Raw genomic sequence first — 18,848 nt, 5'->3', positions numbered from 1 at the left:
CAAGGCCAAGGAGCTGTTCTCAGAGGCTGGGCCACACTGCTCAGAAGCAGAAGCAGTCAAAGTCGGAGCCTTGCTAACTAGCCATTCTGCCCAGCAGTTAAGACACAGCCTCAGCTGGCATGCAGGCCTGGGTTCACCTCACCCACAAAATAAGGAAAAGGCTGCCACTGACTTTTGAGGATCGCGGTGATGGGCAAATGCAACAGCCCAAGCATAGCACCCATCAGACGTGCTCAGCACACTCTGGCCACTATGGCAGGAGAGTGGCTCATGAACTGCGGCACACGTCACGTGCTGCAATGCCCCAGGGACTTTCCATTTTCTCACTCATCCCACTGTCACTTCAACAATCTGTGTGCTGTGAATTGAAAAGACGTTACGAAGGCTGCTCCATGACGGTGGTCCGGTTGCTGTCCAAGCAGCACAGGGCACACGACCCTGCCACACTGCGCAGTGTGCTTGTTTGCAAGCACCTCTAGGTCAGGGCCAAGGAGCCCGCACAGGGTCCACGGGAAGGACTAGGCAGTGACCACAGACTGAAGACCCTCACTGATGATCCTTCCCATCCTAAATGAAAACATCACAAGAGATCTGTACCATCCCCAACTCCAAGCCAGGAACTTATTACCCATGGTCCACTCTGCATTTAAAAATGGCTGAGACTTTCCCAGCACCATTCCTAGAGACCGACACACAGGAACACAATTCACACGCACTCCTGTGAAGGTGGGTCATGAGTGGGTTGGAGGAAATGTGGTAGCTGCCCCAGGCAAGGGGAAAACTCAGACTGGGAAGCAGACCTTCGAGGGGAGTGGGCTCTTGGCAGGGGCTACAGCTATAGGAATAGGCACTGGATGCTCCCTGCAGTCTTCCTCTATCCTGCCCCCTACTCCCACAGCTCTGCTCTCACGGCCCTCAGCCTGCCTCTCCCTGGCTTTCTGACAGTCAGCAAAGGGACGCAGGAGAGCTGTGAAATCTGGAGGGCTCTTGGGGCCCCCAAGGCCCCTCACCAATCCCCAGAGCCCCCAGGCCCCCTGTGCTCTACCTACCCTTCACTCTTGACCCCCGGGAGCTGCTTCTTCAGGGCCTCTTTATCCTCTGCAGAGAGAAGGCTGAAGCCCTTGAGCTGACTTGCACTGTACTCGGGCCGGAAACCCAGCTCCTCCCTGTTCTTGACAAAGCAGTTCGGGTGGTACCAGCGGTCGATCATGCCCAGCTGTGGCTTCTCTGGGTCCAGCATCTTCTTGGAAAGGCGCACCTGACCCTAAGGGGGAAAGCACGTGTAGTTTCTAGGGAATGACATGGCAGGAGGGTAAACATCAGGGGCCAGGCTCCACACCAGCCAGTGAGGGGTCGTGGTCCAAGCCAAGACTCTGCCAGCAACTCAAAGGCCATGGCAGGTCATGGCTCTCCTGTGCCCCCCAGGACTGTGCACCACTCTCAACCTCAGCACCTACATCTTTAATAGGGGCAATTCCAAATTATGCTGTTGGCCTACCTGCCTGGACACAGGAGAACTTCCCCGACCTGGGGCAGGCACAGGAAAACCTGACATGGTACACTGGGCAGAGCCAGTTTTTTTTTTGCTCATTCCCACTTTCTCATGGACAATTTGGACTGTACACTTAGGAAGCCCCCCTATGACTCAGTAATAAATCCAAAGGCAAGAACCCAGTCCTGCAATGATCAGGCCTGGGGTTCCTGCAAGTTTCTCGTCAGAGAACTCAGAGCATGGGGCTGCTGCTGCTCTCCCTAACTCATGCCAGGCAGCGCCCGGCACTGCCAGGCAAGGGAAGAGGACCGTCGTTCTTGCCCCACAGTTTTGGTGGTTGGAAACGGCTGGAGAAGATCTAGCAGTTCCACGGTTTTCTCACTGGCTCAACTCGATTTCCTGCACAACACCCTTGAGGAGGCAGCAACTCTCCATCAACGCCGTAAGTGAATCAATTAGTATTTGGATGTAACATCAGAGGAGGGTGAGAAGGCTGGAGGGCACGGGTCTTCCCTCTGCCTGTGTCTCCGCTCCTTGGACGGCCCCCATTCCATCTCACTGGCTGTCAGCCTTCAGGGACGAGAATTAGTGGGGACGGTAATGAAGTTCCTCTGAGTAGATTAAAGAAAGCTGGAGACTCACACCAGGGAAAACACTCACTTAACCCTTCCAGGACACAAACAGCCTTCCTCCCCACCACTGCTGGGTCTAAAGGAGGCCCAGACTCTCCCAGTGTCCTCCGGGTGGGTGGATGGAGCCACACACACAGCACTGGACCAGGAGTAAGCAGTGCCAGGCTTGTCTGGAAGAAGAGGCATTGTCATCTCCAGCCTCTACTAAGATCCTCATACTTAGCTGCTTATGTTGAGCTAAAGCCCTACTTGAGACAGCCAGCAACATTCAATGTGAGTGATTCGCAAAGTGAGACCCCGGGGCCCTGGGCTCTCACCTTTTCTATCTTCTCCATGCACCCCTTGCATGTGCTTCTGTTGGACTTGGCGTACTCGGCTGCAAAGTCACCCAGCGTCTTCTCTGTTTTGCTGCCGGTTCCATCCTGGCCTTTGCCTTAAGAGTCAAACACACAGCGATGCCCATGTCAGCCATCCCAGAGCACCACAGCTGCTGAAACACCCATCCTCCTCCTCACAAGGACCCTCCCACTAGGCCACCTTGAGCTCTGGGCAACTGCAACTGGTCTCATCTCCGTCTGGAACCACCCCGGTCTGTCACTAACGCGTTCTTCCTGGCAACATGGTGACTTTCCTCAGACAAGCTCTCTAAAACACCACCACGCTAGCTGCTGGCCAGCTGTCCGGCCTTCCTGTCCTCCAATTTCTCTGGAGTGCCCCCTCCACTTTGGGAAGTACTACGTATGTGCTGACTATAAAGCTCTGGCACCATACTAAACACCCCCCTTCTAACTTCCATTATGCTGTATCGATGCAACATGTTTTACCAAAAGGAGATCAGACACAAATGTACAATAGACTTGCACAGGTGCTAAAAGAGCCGTTTCAGACTAGTGGGGAAAGGCTGAGTCATTCAACAGGGTTAGGAGGATAACTGGCCAATGACCTGGGACACGAGCTAGATTATCTTATTACATAAAAATAATTTTCGGGTTGAATGTTTCTCCCCTAAGATCAGGAATGAGACAAGGCTGTCCCTCTCTTCTCTCTTTCACTTAACACTGTAGTAGAAGTTTTGGAACATTAAGGCAAGAAAAATAAATAAAAAAGAACTAAATGTAGAAAAAAAATCAAGCAAAACCATTTCTATTAGCAAATAATATGATTGTAAACATGGATGCTTAGGAGGCTACCAAAAAGCTACCAGAACTATTAGGTGAATTTAGCAAATTTGTAGGGCACAAGGTCAGTATACTGACACAAATACACAGACCATTTCTGTATACTAGAAATAAACACTGGGAAAATAAAGTACACTGCTATTTAAGCAACATTAAAAGACATAAAACTTCTGAGATAAATTTAATAAAATCATGCAAGACCTTTATACCAAAAATGACATGACTTGGTTGAAATTAACAGGAGGGATAATGGTATGTTCACAAACTGGAAGGATCCACTTAAGACATCAACTATCTGGGGCCAGTGTTGGGGCATGGTAGGTTATGCTGCCACCTGAAATGCTGGCATCCCCTCTGAGCCCAGCTGCTCAACTTCCAATCCAGCTCCCTGCCAATGCACCTGGCCCAAGTGGGAGACCAGGAGGGAGTTCCAGGTTCTTGGCTTCAGCCTGGCCTAGCCACAGTTGTTGCAGCCATTTGGGGACTGAACCAGCAGATGGAAGATCTGTCTCTGTAACTCTACCTTAAAAAAAAAAAAAAAAAAAAAAAAGCAACTATCTGAAATCTGATCTGCGGATCCAATGCAGTGCCAACGAAATTCCTAGCAGGTTTTTTGAGGAAGAAATGGATGTTTGCTACAAAACGTATACGGTACTGAACAAGGACGAGAAACGCCAAAATTGTATTGAAAAAGGACAAAGTTGGAGGAATCACACTGCACAATTTCGTGACTTATACAAAGTTACAGTAATCAAGATGCTACTAGGGCTGGCTGTGGCGCAGTGCGTTAAGCTGCCAACCGTAGTGCCGGCATCCATGAGTGCCAGTGTGAGTCCCGGGGGCTGTACTTTTGATTCAGCTCCCTGCTAATGCACCTGGGAAAGCAGCAGCATGACCCAGTGTCAGGGCCCCTACAGCCACACTGGAGACCTGGATGAAGCTCTTGGCTCCCAGCTTCTACCTGGCTCAACCCCAGCCCTTGGACATTTGGGGAGTAAACTGGTGGATGGAAGATCTCTCTTTGTCCCTCCCTCCATCTGGAACACTGCCTTTCAAATAAATAAGTAAATAAATCTTAAAAAAAAAAAATACAATGGTATTGGCAGACAAGTCAATCATGACACAGAGATCCATACTAATAAGCAATTAACTGGTCTGACAAAAAACCAAAGCAATTCAATGGGGGAAATGAGTCTTTCCAAGAAATGGTACTGAACAATGGGTTGTCCACATAGAGCAAAATTCCAACTTCTTTCGTACACCTCAAGCCAAAATCAACAGATCTCACAGCTAAATGTGAAAGCTGACACTACAAAATCTTTATGAAAAACAAAGAATGATCTTAGAGAAGGCAAAAATTTCTCAGGAGACAGTAAGCACCAACTAAAAAACGAAAATAAAATCAATCTGGAGTTTATCAAAATTAAAAACGACTGCTCTTTAAAAGATGCCAGTAATTAAGTAAAAAGGCAAGCCACAGACTGGGAGAAGGTGTTCATGATATTAACTCCAGCAAAGGACTTGCACCTAGAATATACAAGTAACTCTTACAATCCAAGAATAAAGAAAAGTATTTGAGTATCTCTTATCCAAAATGCTCAAGACCAGAAGTATTTCAGATTTTTGATTTTTCTGGATTTTGGAATATCTGCATATACTAATAAGACATTTTGGGGTGGGACCCAGGTCTAAACAGGAAACCCATTTGCTTCATGCATACCTTATACACACAGCCTAAAAGTAATTTTACACAGCATCTTTAGTGTGCCTGCCTTTTGACTGTCAATCATCTTGAGTTCAGATGTGGAAACTGCTACTTGTGGTGTTATGTCAGTGCTCAAACTTTTGGATTTTGGAGCTTCAGGGTAGGAATGCTACTAGGAAGCCTACTGAAATGGCTGATATTAAAAGAATGACTGTGTCAACTCTTAGTAAGGATGTGGAGGAACCAAAACCCTCACATACACATGGGAATATAAAATGGTACAGCCACTTTGGAAAACACTTCTGCAGAAATAGTGATTCTAGCAAAGGGCTGCCCTCAGTGATAAGGAAAAAACCAACACAAGATGATCTGGACAAGTCTCAAAGTCTCACAGATGCGATGCTGTGTGAAGGTAGCCCATGAAGGAAGGAGCACTTGTGATTCTTCCCTTCCTGAAATTCGAACAGCTGGTACCTGGGTAGGGGGAAAAAGGCACAAAGAGAATTTCCTGGAGTGACAGGAAATTTTTATTTATTTATTTATTTTTGATAGGATGAGTGGACAGAGAGAGGAGAGAGAGACAGAGAGAAAGGTCTTCCTTTGCCGTTGGTTCACCCTCCAATGGCCGCCGCGGCCGGCGCACCGCACTGATCCGAAGGCAGGAGCCAGGTGCTTCTCCTGGTCTCCCATGCGGGTGCAGGGCCCAAGGACTTGGGCCATCCTCCACTGCACTCCCGGGCCACAGCAGAGAGCTGGCCTGGAAGAGGGGCAACCGGGATAGAATCCGGCGCCCCAACCGGGACTAGAACCTGGTGTGCCGGCACCGCAAGGTGGAAGATTAGCCTAATGAGCCGCGGCACCGGCTGGAAATGTTCTGTAACTTGAAACAGGGTATATGTTAGATGTGTGCCCAAGCTCATTGAGCTGCATCCATCAGATATGTGCATAATATCCTATGTAACATAGTTTTAAAATTCAACAGACAACATCAAAGAGACAAGCAAAGGAGAAGACTGATATGACTACATGACCATTAACCAAAAACAATATGTAGCCAAAATACAAGACAATACTCAAGAAAAATGTCAAAATGAGAAAGTATTTGCAAAATGTTATGACAAAGATGTAGTCTATTTTACACTTCATTGAGAAAAAGACAAAATATTCCATAAGAAAAATGAAGCAAGGACATAAATAATGATCTGTTGGGGGTTGGTTCCAGGACCAAGAGGTAACAGAATGCAAGGATGAGCCAGTCGCTTACATAAAAGCTCACAGTATCTGCATACACTGTATGTTTACTTTAAATCACCTCTAGATTGCTTTTACACATAATCCTGTGTTCTCTAGGGCATGACAAAAAGTCTATACATGCTTAATACAAATGTAATTATATGTACTTTCTTTCTTTCTTTCTTTCTTTTTTTTTGACAGGCAGAGTTAGTGAGAGAGAGAAAGAGAGACAGAGAAGTCTTCCTTCTATTGGTTCACCCCTCAAAAGGCCACTAAGGCCGGCACGCTGCGTTGATCTGAAGCCAGGAACCAGGTGTTTCCTCCTGGTCTCCCACGAGGGTGCAGGCCAAAGCATTTGGGCCATCCTCCACTGCCTTCCTGGGCCACAGCAGAGAGCAGGACTGGAAGAGGAGCAACCGGGACTAGAACCTGGCGCCCATATGAGATGCCGGCGCTGCAGGCAGAGGATTAGCCAAGTGAGCCCCAGCGCGGCCCCATGTAATTTCTTTTCAATGACATTTTTGATCTAAGCGTAGTTCAATCAACAGAAGAAAATCAGTCCGTGAAGAGGGGGGTTGACTAATGCAAAAGAGGGGGGAGGGATTAACCTAATAAACATGACAAAATGTTACCTCACTAGCAATGAAATTCACCTAACCAGGAGAGAAATGAAAAAGAACAATTACACTTAGGAATGCTGTAGAGGTAGAGAAATGGGTATGTTATGCATCACTGGCATTAAGTGCAGCTGCCATAAAGCTATTCATCTGGGCAGTAATATATACTGGGCAGTAATTCTACTTTTTGGAATTAAACAACTGTTCAGGTGCCCAGGAGGCATAAGAAATCTGCACGTCTATTTGTAACTTAGCAAAAGCCAAGACAGCCTGGATGTTGGCTCAGGCATTTACCACCAGCATAACTTTGGCCCAGGTGACCTAACTTCTCTGTACATAAACTTCCTTTGTTATAAAAACAGATACAAGCCTACTGTAAGAACTCCAAATTAAGTGCTTAGAATGGTGTGTGGAATTCAGCAACATCTCAACAAATATTATGTAGCTTCAAAAAAACAACGGCAGGGACCAGCTTTGTAGTATGGCATGTAGTATGTACCATGTAGGTTAAGCTGCTGCCTGCAACTCTGGCATCCCGCATTGGACAGGCAGTTCAAGTCAAGTCAAGCTGCTCAGCTTCAGATCCAGTTCCCCGCTAATGCACCTGAGAAAGCAGAAGATGGCCCATGTGTTTGGGCTCCCTGCCACCATGTGGGAGACCTGGATGGAGTTTTTGGCTCTCAGCTTTGGCCTGATGCAGCTGTGGTTGTTGCAGCCATTTGGGGATGTGAACCACCAGTTGGGACAGCAATCAAATAAATTCAAAATATATATATATATAAATTACAGAAGTCTATAACTTTTTAACACTAAAAGAGTGGATATTAAGTTATTTAATTAAGCTTATCAGCTGATCCTCTCCCTCTCCAGCTGTAAATCTAAATGCTATCAAGAGGGGCCAGAGCTGTGACACAGCAGGTTAATGCCCTGGCCTGAAGCGCCCGCATCCCATATGGGCGCAGGTTCAAGACCCTGCTGTTCCACTTCCAATCCAGCTCTCTGTTATGGCCTGGGAAAGCAGTGGAGGATGGCCCAAGTCCTTGGGCCCCTGCACCCATGTGGGAGATTCAGAGGAAGCTCCTGGCTCCTGGCTTCAGATCGGCACTGCTCTGGCTGTTGCAGCCAATTGGGGAGTGAAGCATCGGATGGAGGACCTCTCTCTGCCTCTTCTCTCTCTGTGTAACTGACTTTCAAATAAATAAATAAATCTTAAAAAAGAAATAAATGCTATCAAGAGACTTTCAGATAAGGTGGGACAGCACAGAGATACCCCAGGGCTACTCCTATTCATTTGTAAAAAGTTCAAAACCTTGGCCAGCGCTGCGGCCGGCATACCGGGTTCTAGTCCCGGTTGGGGCGCCGGATTCTGTCCCGGTTGCCCCTCTTCCAGGCCAGCTCTCTGCTGTGACCCGGGAGTGCAGTGGAGGATGGCCCAGGTGCTTGGGCCCTGCACCCCATGGGAGACCAGGAGAAGCACCTGGCTCCTGGCTCCTGCCATCAGATCAGCGCGGTGCGCCGGCCGCAGCGCGCCGGCCGCGGCGGCCATTGGAGGGTGAACCAACAGAAAAGGAAGACCTTTCTCTCTGTCTCTCTCTCTCACTATCCACTCTGCCTGTCAAAAAAAAAGAAAAGAAAAGAAAAAAAAAAGTTCAAAACCTTGTGTCTGCTGCAGCTCTGCCTACACTGCCCAGTGCCCTGATCTGGAATCCTGTATCTCTTTACTACGGGGAGCTTCCTTCATCTTGGGGTCTCAGAATTCCTTCTCAGTTTGGTGGGAGGGAACAGCACATGCTCCACCCTGCAGACACCGACCTGAGACACCACTATAAACAACTCAAAAACAGAAAAAAATCTTGTTAAGAATGTAGAAAAACTGCAATCCCTAAGTGTTGCTGGCAAGAATGTGAAAAGGCACTACTGCTGTGGAAAACAGTATGCAGGTTCTCTGAAAAATCAAACACAGAATTCTCATAGGATCCAATGACTTCGCTTCCAGGTACACAGTGGGGACACCCAACAGGGAAGTAAAAGCGGGGTCTCTAACCTGTTTGAATCCCAGGTTCACAGCCACATTATTCACAATGACCAAAATGCGAAAACCACCCCACATGTCTAATAACATATGACTGAACAAACAAAATGTGGTAAATGCATACCATAAATGGAATATTATGCTTAAAAAGGAAGGAAATTCTGACACATACTACAACAGATATTAACCTAGAAGGTACTAAGATGAATGAAATCAGTCAGTCACTAAAGGACACACATAATCCACTCATGTAAAGGTATCTAGGGTAGTCAATTCAGAGACAGAGCAGCGGTTGCCAGGGCCTTGGAAGAGGGAGTTGGGGCCGGCGCCGCGGCTCACTAGGCTAATCCTCCGCCTAGCGGCGCCGGCACACCGGGTTCTAGTCCCGGTTGGGGCGCCGGATTCTGTCCCGGTTGCCCCTCTTCCAGGCCAGCTCTCTGCTGTGGCCAGGGAGTGCAGTGGAGGATGGCCCAGGTGCTTGGGCCCTGCACCCGCATGGGAGACCAGGAAAAGCACCTGGCTCCTGGCTCCTGCCATCGGATCAGTGTGGTGCGCCGGGCGCAGCGCGCCGGCCGCGGCAGCCATTGGAGGGTGAACCAACGGCAAAGGAAGACCTTTCTCTCTGTCTCTCTCTCTCTCACTGTCCACTCTGCCTGTCAAAAAAAAAAAAAAAAAAAAGAGGGAGTTGGAAAGATGAGAAAGTTCTGAGGACAGATGCAGTGTATGCATTTAATGCCACTAAACCGCACAGCCAAAAATGGCTGATGAGGATACATTTTATGTCTACTTCACCACAAAAGTTTTTCTGAGTAGGATCCCATTTCTGCAGGAAGGAAGAAATACCACACCCACACACATACCCATTGGTATTTTCTAAGGAGACAACCCCACAATGCTCACAACACTTATTTCTGAATGATAGAATCTGGTATGAATTAAACTGTTTAATATAAATGTATTAAATAATTATTATTAAATCATTAAATTAAATAATTAATATGTATATATAACATCTACACACACACTAGGCAATTAGTAGGTTGCATCTTAACTTTATGGTTACAAGGCCTTAACAAAACAGACACATTTACAGCAAACTTATTATGCCTTTCCATATTATAAAATTATAACTTGATACATTCAAGTTATAACTAGATATAACATATCTGGGTCTCTAAACCTATAACTTCTACAATCCTAAATACAAAAGAGAAATCAGCCACAGTTTAAGAAAGTTTTTCCTATACCAATCCTCTAAAACTGACACACCTCTGGATCCTTTCTTGGCAAACTCCCTATAATTTTGTTCACAACTGTGAGAGGTATCTCAATCTCACAGTAGTCCAAACGCAGCTGAGTCAAACCCATTGAGAGTTGCAAAAAGGACAGGCAGATAAAACACAATTTAACAATGGCAGAAGCAGTTCCCCAGGAAGGACAGTTCAGCTCCCACCAGCATTCTAGAGTCATGAGAACAGGTTAAACTGGGTCAATTTAGGAAGGCAGAGAAATGAGAATGCAGTCTCAGAAGATTTCTTTCCAAAAGTGATGAAAATGGACTTTTTAAAATTAAAAGGCAGCCAGCAAGTTAGTTTGCGAACATCAACAAATCAACCCTACAGTTTATATGGAGAGGCAAAAAGATGCTAACACAATAAGGTGGCCAACACAAATTTAAGAATAAAGTTGGAGGACTGACTCTATGCAACCTGAAGACATTATAAAGTTACAGCCTACAAGACAGTGTGGTATTTGGCACAAGGATAAAAAGACCTACAGAACAGAAGAGAGACTAGAAATAGACCCAAACAAATACAGTCCGCTGATCTCTTGCAAAGGAGGAAAAAGAATCTTCTCAACAAATGGCGCTAGAATAACTAGACATACACATGTAGAAAAAAGAATCGACACAGATCTTATATCCTTCACAAAAAGTAACTAAAAATGGATTATAGGCCAGCGCCACAGCTCACTAGGCTAATCCTCCACCTTGCAGTGCGGGCACACGGGGTTCTAGTCCCGGTTGCCCCTCTTCCAGGCCAGCTCTCTGCTGTGGTCAGGGAGTGCAGTGGAGGATGGCCCAAGTCCTTGGGCCCTGCACCCCATGGGAGACCAGGAAAAGCACCTGGCTCCTGGCTCCTGCCATCGGATCAGCATGGTGCACCAGCTGCAGCGCGCCGGCCGTGGCGGCCATTGGAGGGTGAACCAACGGCAAAGGAAGACCTTTCTCTCTGTCTCTCTCTCTCACTGTCCACTCTGTCCAAAAAAAAAAAAAAAAAAAAAAAAAAAAAATTGGATTACAGACTTATATGTAAAACACAAAACCACAGCATGACACGGGGAACACCTAGATGATCCTGTGTTTGGTGGTGACTTTTAGAAACAGCAGAGGCAAAATCTATGAAAGTAATCAGGACTGGTGCCTGCGATGCCAGCACCTGGACACCAGTTCAATTCCCAGCTGCTCCACTTCCAATCCGGCTCCCTGCTAGTGTGCCTGGGAAAGCAGCGAAGTCCTTGGCCTCCTGCCACCCATGTGTGGGACCTGGATGAAACTCCTGGCTTTGGACTGGCCCAGCTGTAGCAGCTGTGGCCATCTGGGGAGGGAACCAGTAGATGGAAGATCTCTCTCTATGTCTAACTCTGTCTTTCAAATAAATGAACAAATCTTTTAAAAAAAAAGTATTCAATAAGCTAGATTTTGTTAAAACTGAAAACTTCCATACCGTGAAAGATGCTGAAAAAGATCAGCCACAGACTGTTAGAAAATATCTACAAAGACATATCTGACAAAAGGGCTATTATCTAAATATACAAAGAACTCTTAACACTGAACCACAGGACACTAGGAAAGATGTGGAGCAATAGAACCCTCACTGATTGCTGGTGGGAATGCAAAAATGGTTTAGCCATTACAGTTTGGAAGTTCCTTATAAGATTAACTTACCATTCGATTTCCTGGTATTTATCTAATCATACTCCCTGGTTTTTACCTAAATGAGCTGAAAGTTTATATCTACACAAAAAACCTACCCATATTTTACTTTGTTTTTAAAGATTTATTTGAAAGTGAGAGAGAGAAAGATAGGTCTTCCAGCCGCTGTTTCACTCTCTGGATAGCCGCAACAGCTGGGTCTGGGTCAGGGTCAAGGCCAAAGCCAGGAGCCAGGAGCCCCTTCCAGGTCTCCCACATGGGGAGCAGGGGCCCAATCACTTGGGTCACTTTATACTTTCCCAAGCAAATCAGTAGGGAGCTGGATGGGAAATGGAACAGCCAGGTCAGGAACCAGTGCCCATATGGGATGCCCCTGCATCCATGTGGGAGACCTGGAAGAAGCTCCTGACTCCTGGCTTCGAATCAGTCCAGCTTGGGCTGTTGCAGACATTTGGGGAGTGAATCAGCAGATGAAAGACCTCTCCCTCCCTCTTTCTCTCTGTGTGTCTCTGCCTCTCTGTAACTCTGCCTTTCAAATAAATAAATAAATCTCTTTCTTTTTAAAAGTAAAATAATAAAATAATAAAAATACAAAACACCTTAAATAGACCAATGGAATGGAAATTCTTCAAAGGACCCAAAGCAAAGGGATTTTGTCTAAGGCAAAGCAGTGGGGGAGAAGGTAATCTAGTCCATACGGAGTTGGGGAATCCAAGCTGTGACCTGGGGGAGAAAACCCAAAACCGTGCCATACCTCATACCACACATAAGGACAAATTCCAAATAGGTTAAGTCTTTGAATTTTAAAAGAAAGAAAGAAAAAAACCCATTAACTGCATGGACTGGGCCCAGCACATTCCCCTTTCCAGGCCTGGGCCACTTGCCCCACTGAGAACAGTGACCACCAGAGCCACGGCTGCAGGCCCTGATGCCGCCACCCTCGGGGAAGCGCCAGCCTGGCCTCACCTCCAAAGATCACCCCACAGGAGGCTCAGCACCTTGACCACAGGGGACTGACAGACCTGGGAAGCCTCTGCCTTCTCCCGCTACTCCCAGATGCAGGTGCGGCTGTGGGCCGTGAGGCAGAGCAACGCGAGCAGGAGTGTACTGCAGTAACTGCACTTGGGGTGAGCCCGGACTGACAAGAGACAGGACAGAAATGTGTAACGGACGAGGCGTCTTGCTTCCTCCGCGGGGCTTTTTTGCAGCTCAGTGGCAGAAGCCAAGGCCTGTTTGGAGGCATCCTGCATGACCAAGCAATTGGCTGGTTCTTCTGAGGCTGTGGCCAGCTTGAAAACACCCCACCTTATTCAGCAGGCCCACAAGTACAGATAGAACCACGCCAAGGATCAAACATTTTCACAAAATAATCACTGCACCTGTCCTGAAAGTGACAGCCTTCGTTCCTTGTCATTATTCCCTAACCAACACCCTGTAACAACCCTATGCAGCATGTGCGGTGCACACAAGTTATCCCTGTATGCGAATGCTATGCCATTTGATATAAGGGCCTCAAGATTCTGGTACCCACAGGAGTCCAGGAACCAATTCCTACAGATGATGTGGCCATGGAGGGACAACTATATCTGCCTTCCTGCTTCCCTTTCTACCCTCTCTCTTGCTGCCCTAGGATTCTATCTCTGATTAAGGCATTTAATATCTCTGCTTTATGCTCTGTCCTCTAGACAGCACTAGGAGCCAAGACATAAGAGGAAACTATGGAGACAGTAAATAGACAGTGGCTGTCAGGGTGAGGTGTAAGAGGGAGGAACAGGCAGAGCACAGGCGACTGTCCAGGCGGTAACTCTTCTGCACAATGCTCTAAGGGTGGCAATGTGTCTTTCTCCATTTGTTCAAACCCACACAGTCACAACAGCAAGAGGGAACCCTAACTTAAATAGTCATGTGTCAAGGCAGGTCCACGGACTGCGACAAATGTGCCACTCTGGGGAATGTGGATGGCAGAGGAAGCTGCGGGGGAAACGGTGGTCAGGGGGTACACAGGAACTCTGCTCAGTTCTCTTTTCAAACTCAAACTGCACTTGGGCCTGGTGCTGTTGTGTAGTAGGCTAAGCCTCCCCCTGAGGTGCCGGCATCCCATACAGGCACCAGGTTCATATCCTGGCTGCTCCTCTTCTGATCCAGCTCTCTGCTATGGCCCGGGAAAGCAGTGGAAGATGGCCCAAATGTTTGGGTTTTTGCACCCATGTAGGAGACCCAGAAGAAGCTCCTGGCTCCTGGTTTCGGATGGGCTCCAGCAGTTGTGGCCATTTAGGGAGTGAATCATTAAGGGAGCCATTGTGGCCATTTAGGAAGAGGATGGAAAACCTCTTTCTTTCTCTCCCACTCTCTGCCTGTAACTCTACCTTTCAAATAAATTAAAACCCCAAAACAAAAAACCCCTCAAACTGCCCTATTAGAAACATAAGCAAAACAAGGATTTAAACACTAGAATGCATTTCAAGTACCTGGGGGAAAAATACCACTCAACAGACAACGCTGGTGCAGTAACCTCAGCACCAGACTCCTAATCCTCACATGTGCCAGAGAGAACGAGCTGGGAGGCTTTGGCTTTGCTTTTTCAGAAAAGTGCCCCCTGGCAGCTTTGGGAAGGGGCTGACTCCCACGGCTGGCCTCCCCAGTCTGTACGCACCAGTCACCCCGCCGGCCTCCGCCGTCTTCTTGACTTTCTGCTGGTCATCCCACCGCAGCTCAGAGAAGCCATCCACCTCGCTGTCGGGCTGCCGGATGGAGTGGCCCACCTTCCAGAAGCAGGAGAAGTGGTACCAGTGTGGGACCTTCCCATCGAACATGGGCGACTAGAAGGAGGGGAGACAGAGGGAGGTAAGTGAGCCGCTCACCATGACCCTGACTCACCCATGCCTACTGTAGCTCCAGCTTCTAGCATGGGACCAACACGGGACACCCGTTCTCCCCGTGGGCCTCTTCACGCGGAACTGCAAATGCACGAGAAGCAGCACCCAGGAAACACACCTCCTCCCAAGATCTTCCCTGAGAGCTCAGAAAACGTGCCCGCTGCTCCCGAGCCCATTCTCTCAGGCCGCAAAGCCAGGCCAGCAGACCCGCAGCATTTCAGAACAGAGCTCGGCCCCCTGTCCCTTTGAGCCACACACTGCTCGTTTCCGTGGTTCGCCTCTCACAACACACCTGCTCAGTGTCATGGCCCTACGGCTCCTGCCGGGAAAGGCCAGACAACTGCTCCCGTCACGCCTGGACTCCAAGGGCCTGTGTGGCCCAGAAAGGGCTCTGTGAGGGTTTCACAACGAAGAATAATAAGGAACAAGACCCAGATAATGAGCAAGGCAGAAAAAATGTGTCAGAAGAAGCGTCAAGCTCTCAGCAGCAGCACAGATGTGAGCAGAATGAATTAACTTGTATGAGGGCAACACAAAAGAGGACAGTTCGGGGCAGCAGGCCGGCAGGTCTGTCAGCTCATCCCCGGCCTCCAGGGAGTGCAGCCACTTGCATTTTCTTCCCTGTGACCCTTCACACTCAGGCTGGCCGGGACTTAGCGGCACAGGGCCCTTCTCCGTGATGGGGTCAGGTTCTGCTCCCACGCCCCAGCACTGTCTGGCTTCACAGACTGGATGGTGACAGTGACTAGGCACAGGGATGAGCCCTGGCATTTCTTGGGTTCCTCGTGCCTTTTACAAGCCATCCTGTGTAACCCTACAACCCGGCTCTAGGGGGCAACCAGCACCCCTATTTCACAGATGGAGACACTGAGGTTGCAGGTGGTGGTCACACACCGGCAGGAACTGACTCAGCTCAAATCTGAATGCGACACCGCAGAGCTTTCCAGCATGCTGCCTGCCAGAACAGCTTCTTAAAATTACCCAGACTGGGCTGCGACCAAATGAGAGGCACTGATGACACTACCTCCCCCCCCCCCCAGCAAGAGGGTAAGCCGTGGTGGGGTTTCTTCCCAAGCATGGGGACTGTGTTCTCAACCACTAGTGCTGCACACCCAAGGGCTCACTCACATCCCAAGCTTGGAAGATCACCAGAGCCCTATCCTTCAGCAAAAGAGCCCTTGAGCAACATCAAAACACGCTCGCTGCGATGTGCAGCCACACTGTACCACTAAGGCGCAGGATCTCTGTGCACCCGGCAAACATCTAGCAGCTAACGGTACCCACGTCCTCAGCCACCCACCGGCTGCTCAAATTTCCTTGTGTGTAACGCTGGCCACCCTTTTGGCCTGCCCACCCCGTGGAGAGGAGACACTCAACGCTCAAACCCTCTGGGAACACCCATCCTCCCAGTCAAAATGTAGGAGGGCCGGCAAGGCACAAGGGGAAGGCTGAAGTATCAGGTATTTGATTCTCAGAGAACAATCCTGCCATACAAATGTAAAAGAAGGTATTTATATTCCTGCAAGGAGAAGAAAGGCTTCTTTCTTTCACAGCCCAGCCCATCCCAGCAACTTGACATTCAGAACTGAAACTCCCTAGTCTCTTTCCCTATCAAGGAGGGCCCAGTACCATTCAGCTTTATCGGGTTCAAGTTCCTCCTGGCTGACATTTCCACTAGAACAGAGTCCTCCAAGGCTGGCCCTTTCTAAAATATGCAAGCTCACAAAGGAAATGGATTCTACTGAAAAACAATCAAACATTAAAGTAAATTGGGATTACAGTAACTGATGCACTTTAAAGTTATAAATAGCCAGACCTAGAGCTCATGCTAATAGCTACTGTAATTTTGTCAAGATTTTGACATAGCCCCAGCCATAAAGCAGCATGAAAATATTATAATTACCAGTGGTGATAAAAATCATAGGTCTGGGATGGCGCTGCAGCACAGAGGGGTTAAGCTCCAGCCTGTGATGCTGGCATCCGTATCAGGGCACTGGTCTGAGAACCAGCTGCTCCACTTCTGATTTAGCTCCCCGCTAATGCATCTGGGAAAGCAGCAGATGATGGCCCACGTACAGGGGCCCCTGCCAACCACATGGGAAACCCAGTCAGAATTCCTGGCTTCAGCCTGGCCCAGATACTGCAGCCAATTGGGGAGTGAACCAGCAGACGGAAGATCTCGCTCTCCCTTGCACTCAGACTCTCTAACTCTGCCTCAGAAATAAACAAGGAGAAAATCCAGGTACTGTTACTATGCCTTTGCGTAGCTGCTTACAATCAGGATTAGAGGAAATAAGGTGTTTCACCTCGAGTTCAGGGAAAACAGAGATGTAAATTTTTTCTCATCTGAATGCAAGGACTTCTGGAGCCCAATGTCCCAGACACCAGGCACAGGACCCTTGCCAACTTTGAATAGGCTGTCTCCTGTACTCAGGGCAAACCCAAAGAACTTAGTGGGGGGGATAAGGCTCTCCCCGTGCTTCCAACTGTTAAGCCCCGGGTACTCCTCTATCCTCACCCCTCCCCCCCAGCCCTGTTCACCTCCGGCTGCTCTCCTGGAGCTCCATCTCGTGTCACCCACTTCCTCACAGCTCCCGAGGGTGGATTTTCCTTGCGTCACTAGACCCTAACACAGGGCCTAGAACTTACCAGGTACTCAGTACACGTCCATTGGAGGAACAGTACTGGGGCTGTGTGCCAGGTACTGCGCCGGGGGAGGCTCTGGGGATTCCAAGAGGGCAGCCTCAGCCCCCGACAGGCTGTGAAATCAGGCAACGCAGGCAGAGCCGGCACTTGGGACCCACTTGGTCCATGTGTCCCGCTCTGGTGCCCTGTTCAGTACTGAGAAGCCTATGGAGGAGCTGGCCAAGCACCCCTAAAAAGCACCGCAGAAGCCAAATTACCTGGGCCCTGAGCACTAAGCCAGGGTAGAATCTTTCCGTTGAAGGTGACAATCTTTCCGTGGCAGGTGAGAATCAGGATCGAAAAGGCACACTGGCAGGGGCCAGTCCCAACCCCCCAGCTGCCCATCTCTGAACCTCTGCGAACAACATCAGAGGATCCCCAATCGATCAAAAAGTCCAGATGACCACTCGAAATAGCCGCAAATGCAGCAAAAGAATGAGTGTGTGAATCTGGAAAGTTTGGGGAAAATACCTTAAAACCACAAATCAGGCCCAAAACGAACGCACTACACAAAAATGCCACTGCCCTGCACAGGTTTCGCATAATTAGGATTCAAAATACGACAGCGGCTGTTGCAAGGGGAGCCAAAATTAGTTTAAGAAACGAAAAAAATCCCCACCAGCCAGTCTGGCTGGGAGACGTAGGCCAAAAACCTTGGAGAACAAGGCAGGTCAAAAATCAGAGCCGCTTCAGAAGGTCCGGCACACGTTTTCCTCGCCCTGAGGCCAACAGCAGTAAAATAAGAACTCCTGCACCGCCCAAAAACCAGAGAAGCGGCTCCTTATGGCGACGAGCGCGTAAGGAATCACCCGCTACCGGGTCTGTTTCCCGGGTTTTTCATGCTGGATGAGCGGACCTCCCGGAAGGGTCCACCAGGTGGGCCGCACGCCGCACCGGGAGCCGCAGCAGCGCCCACAGGCCCTGCGCGCCGCCCCGAGGCCCCCGCGGGCCCCCGGAGGGGCCCTCCGCCCTCCCACGCCGTGCCGCCCACAAAACGGCCCGCGCCGCCCGCACCTGCACCATGATGGCCATCCGGAGCGAGTCCTTGGGGATGCTCTCGCTGCATTTCTTGCAGGAGGCGCGCCCGCTCTTGGCGTATTCCACTCGGTAGAGCTTGTCCGAAGACTCCGCCATCCTCCAGCTCTCGCTCACCCTGGCCCCCGGAGCCCGCCGACACCGCCGCCGACGCCGCCTCGCCGCCCCGCGCGCGCGCGCCGCCCACCCGTGCGCCGCCCGCAGACGCCCGAGCGCCTAGGGCCGCCCCTGAGCACGCCGCGCCGACCGCCGCCGTCGCTCGCCGATAGATTGCTGATGCCTGGCCGCGGGCACGCCCCCGGCGCCGGCGTTCAAGGGGCGGGCAGCTAGCGCGCGCCCCTCGCTGGCCGCAGGAGCCGCCGTTTCCCAGACGCCCGCGGGGCGTCTGCGGGGCGGGCCGCGTGTGCGGTTCTAGCTCCTCCAGCGGC

The 18,848-nt window shown here is 49.5% G+C and overlaps 1 protein-coding gene across 2 annotated transcripts in view; it reads right to left on the bottom strand.

The window, feature by feature from the left end:
• The window catches only part of PARP1 (poly(ADP-ribose) polymerase 1), a 45,826-nt gene extending 27,191 nt beyond the window's left edge, over nucleotides 1–18,635 (bottom strand). The window contains exons 1-4 of one of the 2 annotated variants that reach the window (XM_008268352.4): nucleotides 18,400–18,635; nucleotides 14,478–14,643; nucleotides 2,442–2,557; nucleotides 1,050–1,264 (exon numbers count right to left, since the gene is read on the bottom strand). In XM_008268352.4, coding sequence (XP_008266574.1) covers nucleotides 1,050–1,264; nucleotides 2,442–2,557; nucleotides 14,478–14,643; nucleotides 18,400–18,519 — 617 coding nt within the window. In that variant the 5' untranslated portion in view covers nucleotides 18,520–18,635. Of the gene's footprint in view, nucleotides 1–1,049; nucleotides 1,265–2,441; nucleotides 2,558–14,477; nucleotides 14,644–17,603; nucleotides 18,316–18,399 lie in introns of those variants that run through there. The other variant, XM_051821389.2, reaches the window with a different exon arrangement.
• Between the last annotated feature and the right edge of the window lie 213 nt (nucleotides 18,636–18,848).

Source organism: Oryctolagus cuniculus, chromosome 13 (assembly GCF_964237555.1).
Source record: "Oryctolagus cuniculus chromosome 13, mOryCun1.1, whole genome shotgun sequence".
Classification (NCBI taxonomy): Eukaryota; Metazoa; Chordata; class Mammalia; order Lagomorpha; family Leporidae; genus Oryctolagus; species Oryctolagus cuniculus.
The sequence above is the reverse complement of the archived record's forward strand: the minus strand, read 5'-3'. Positions and strand labels throughout refer to the sequence as shown.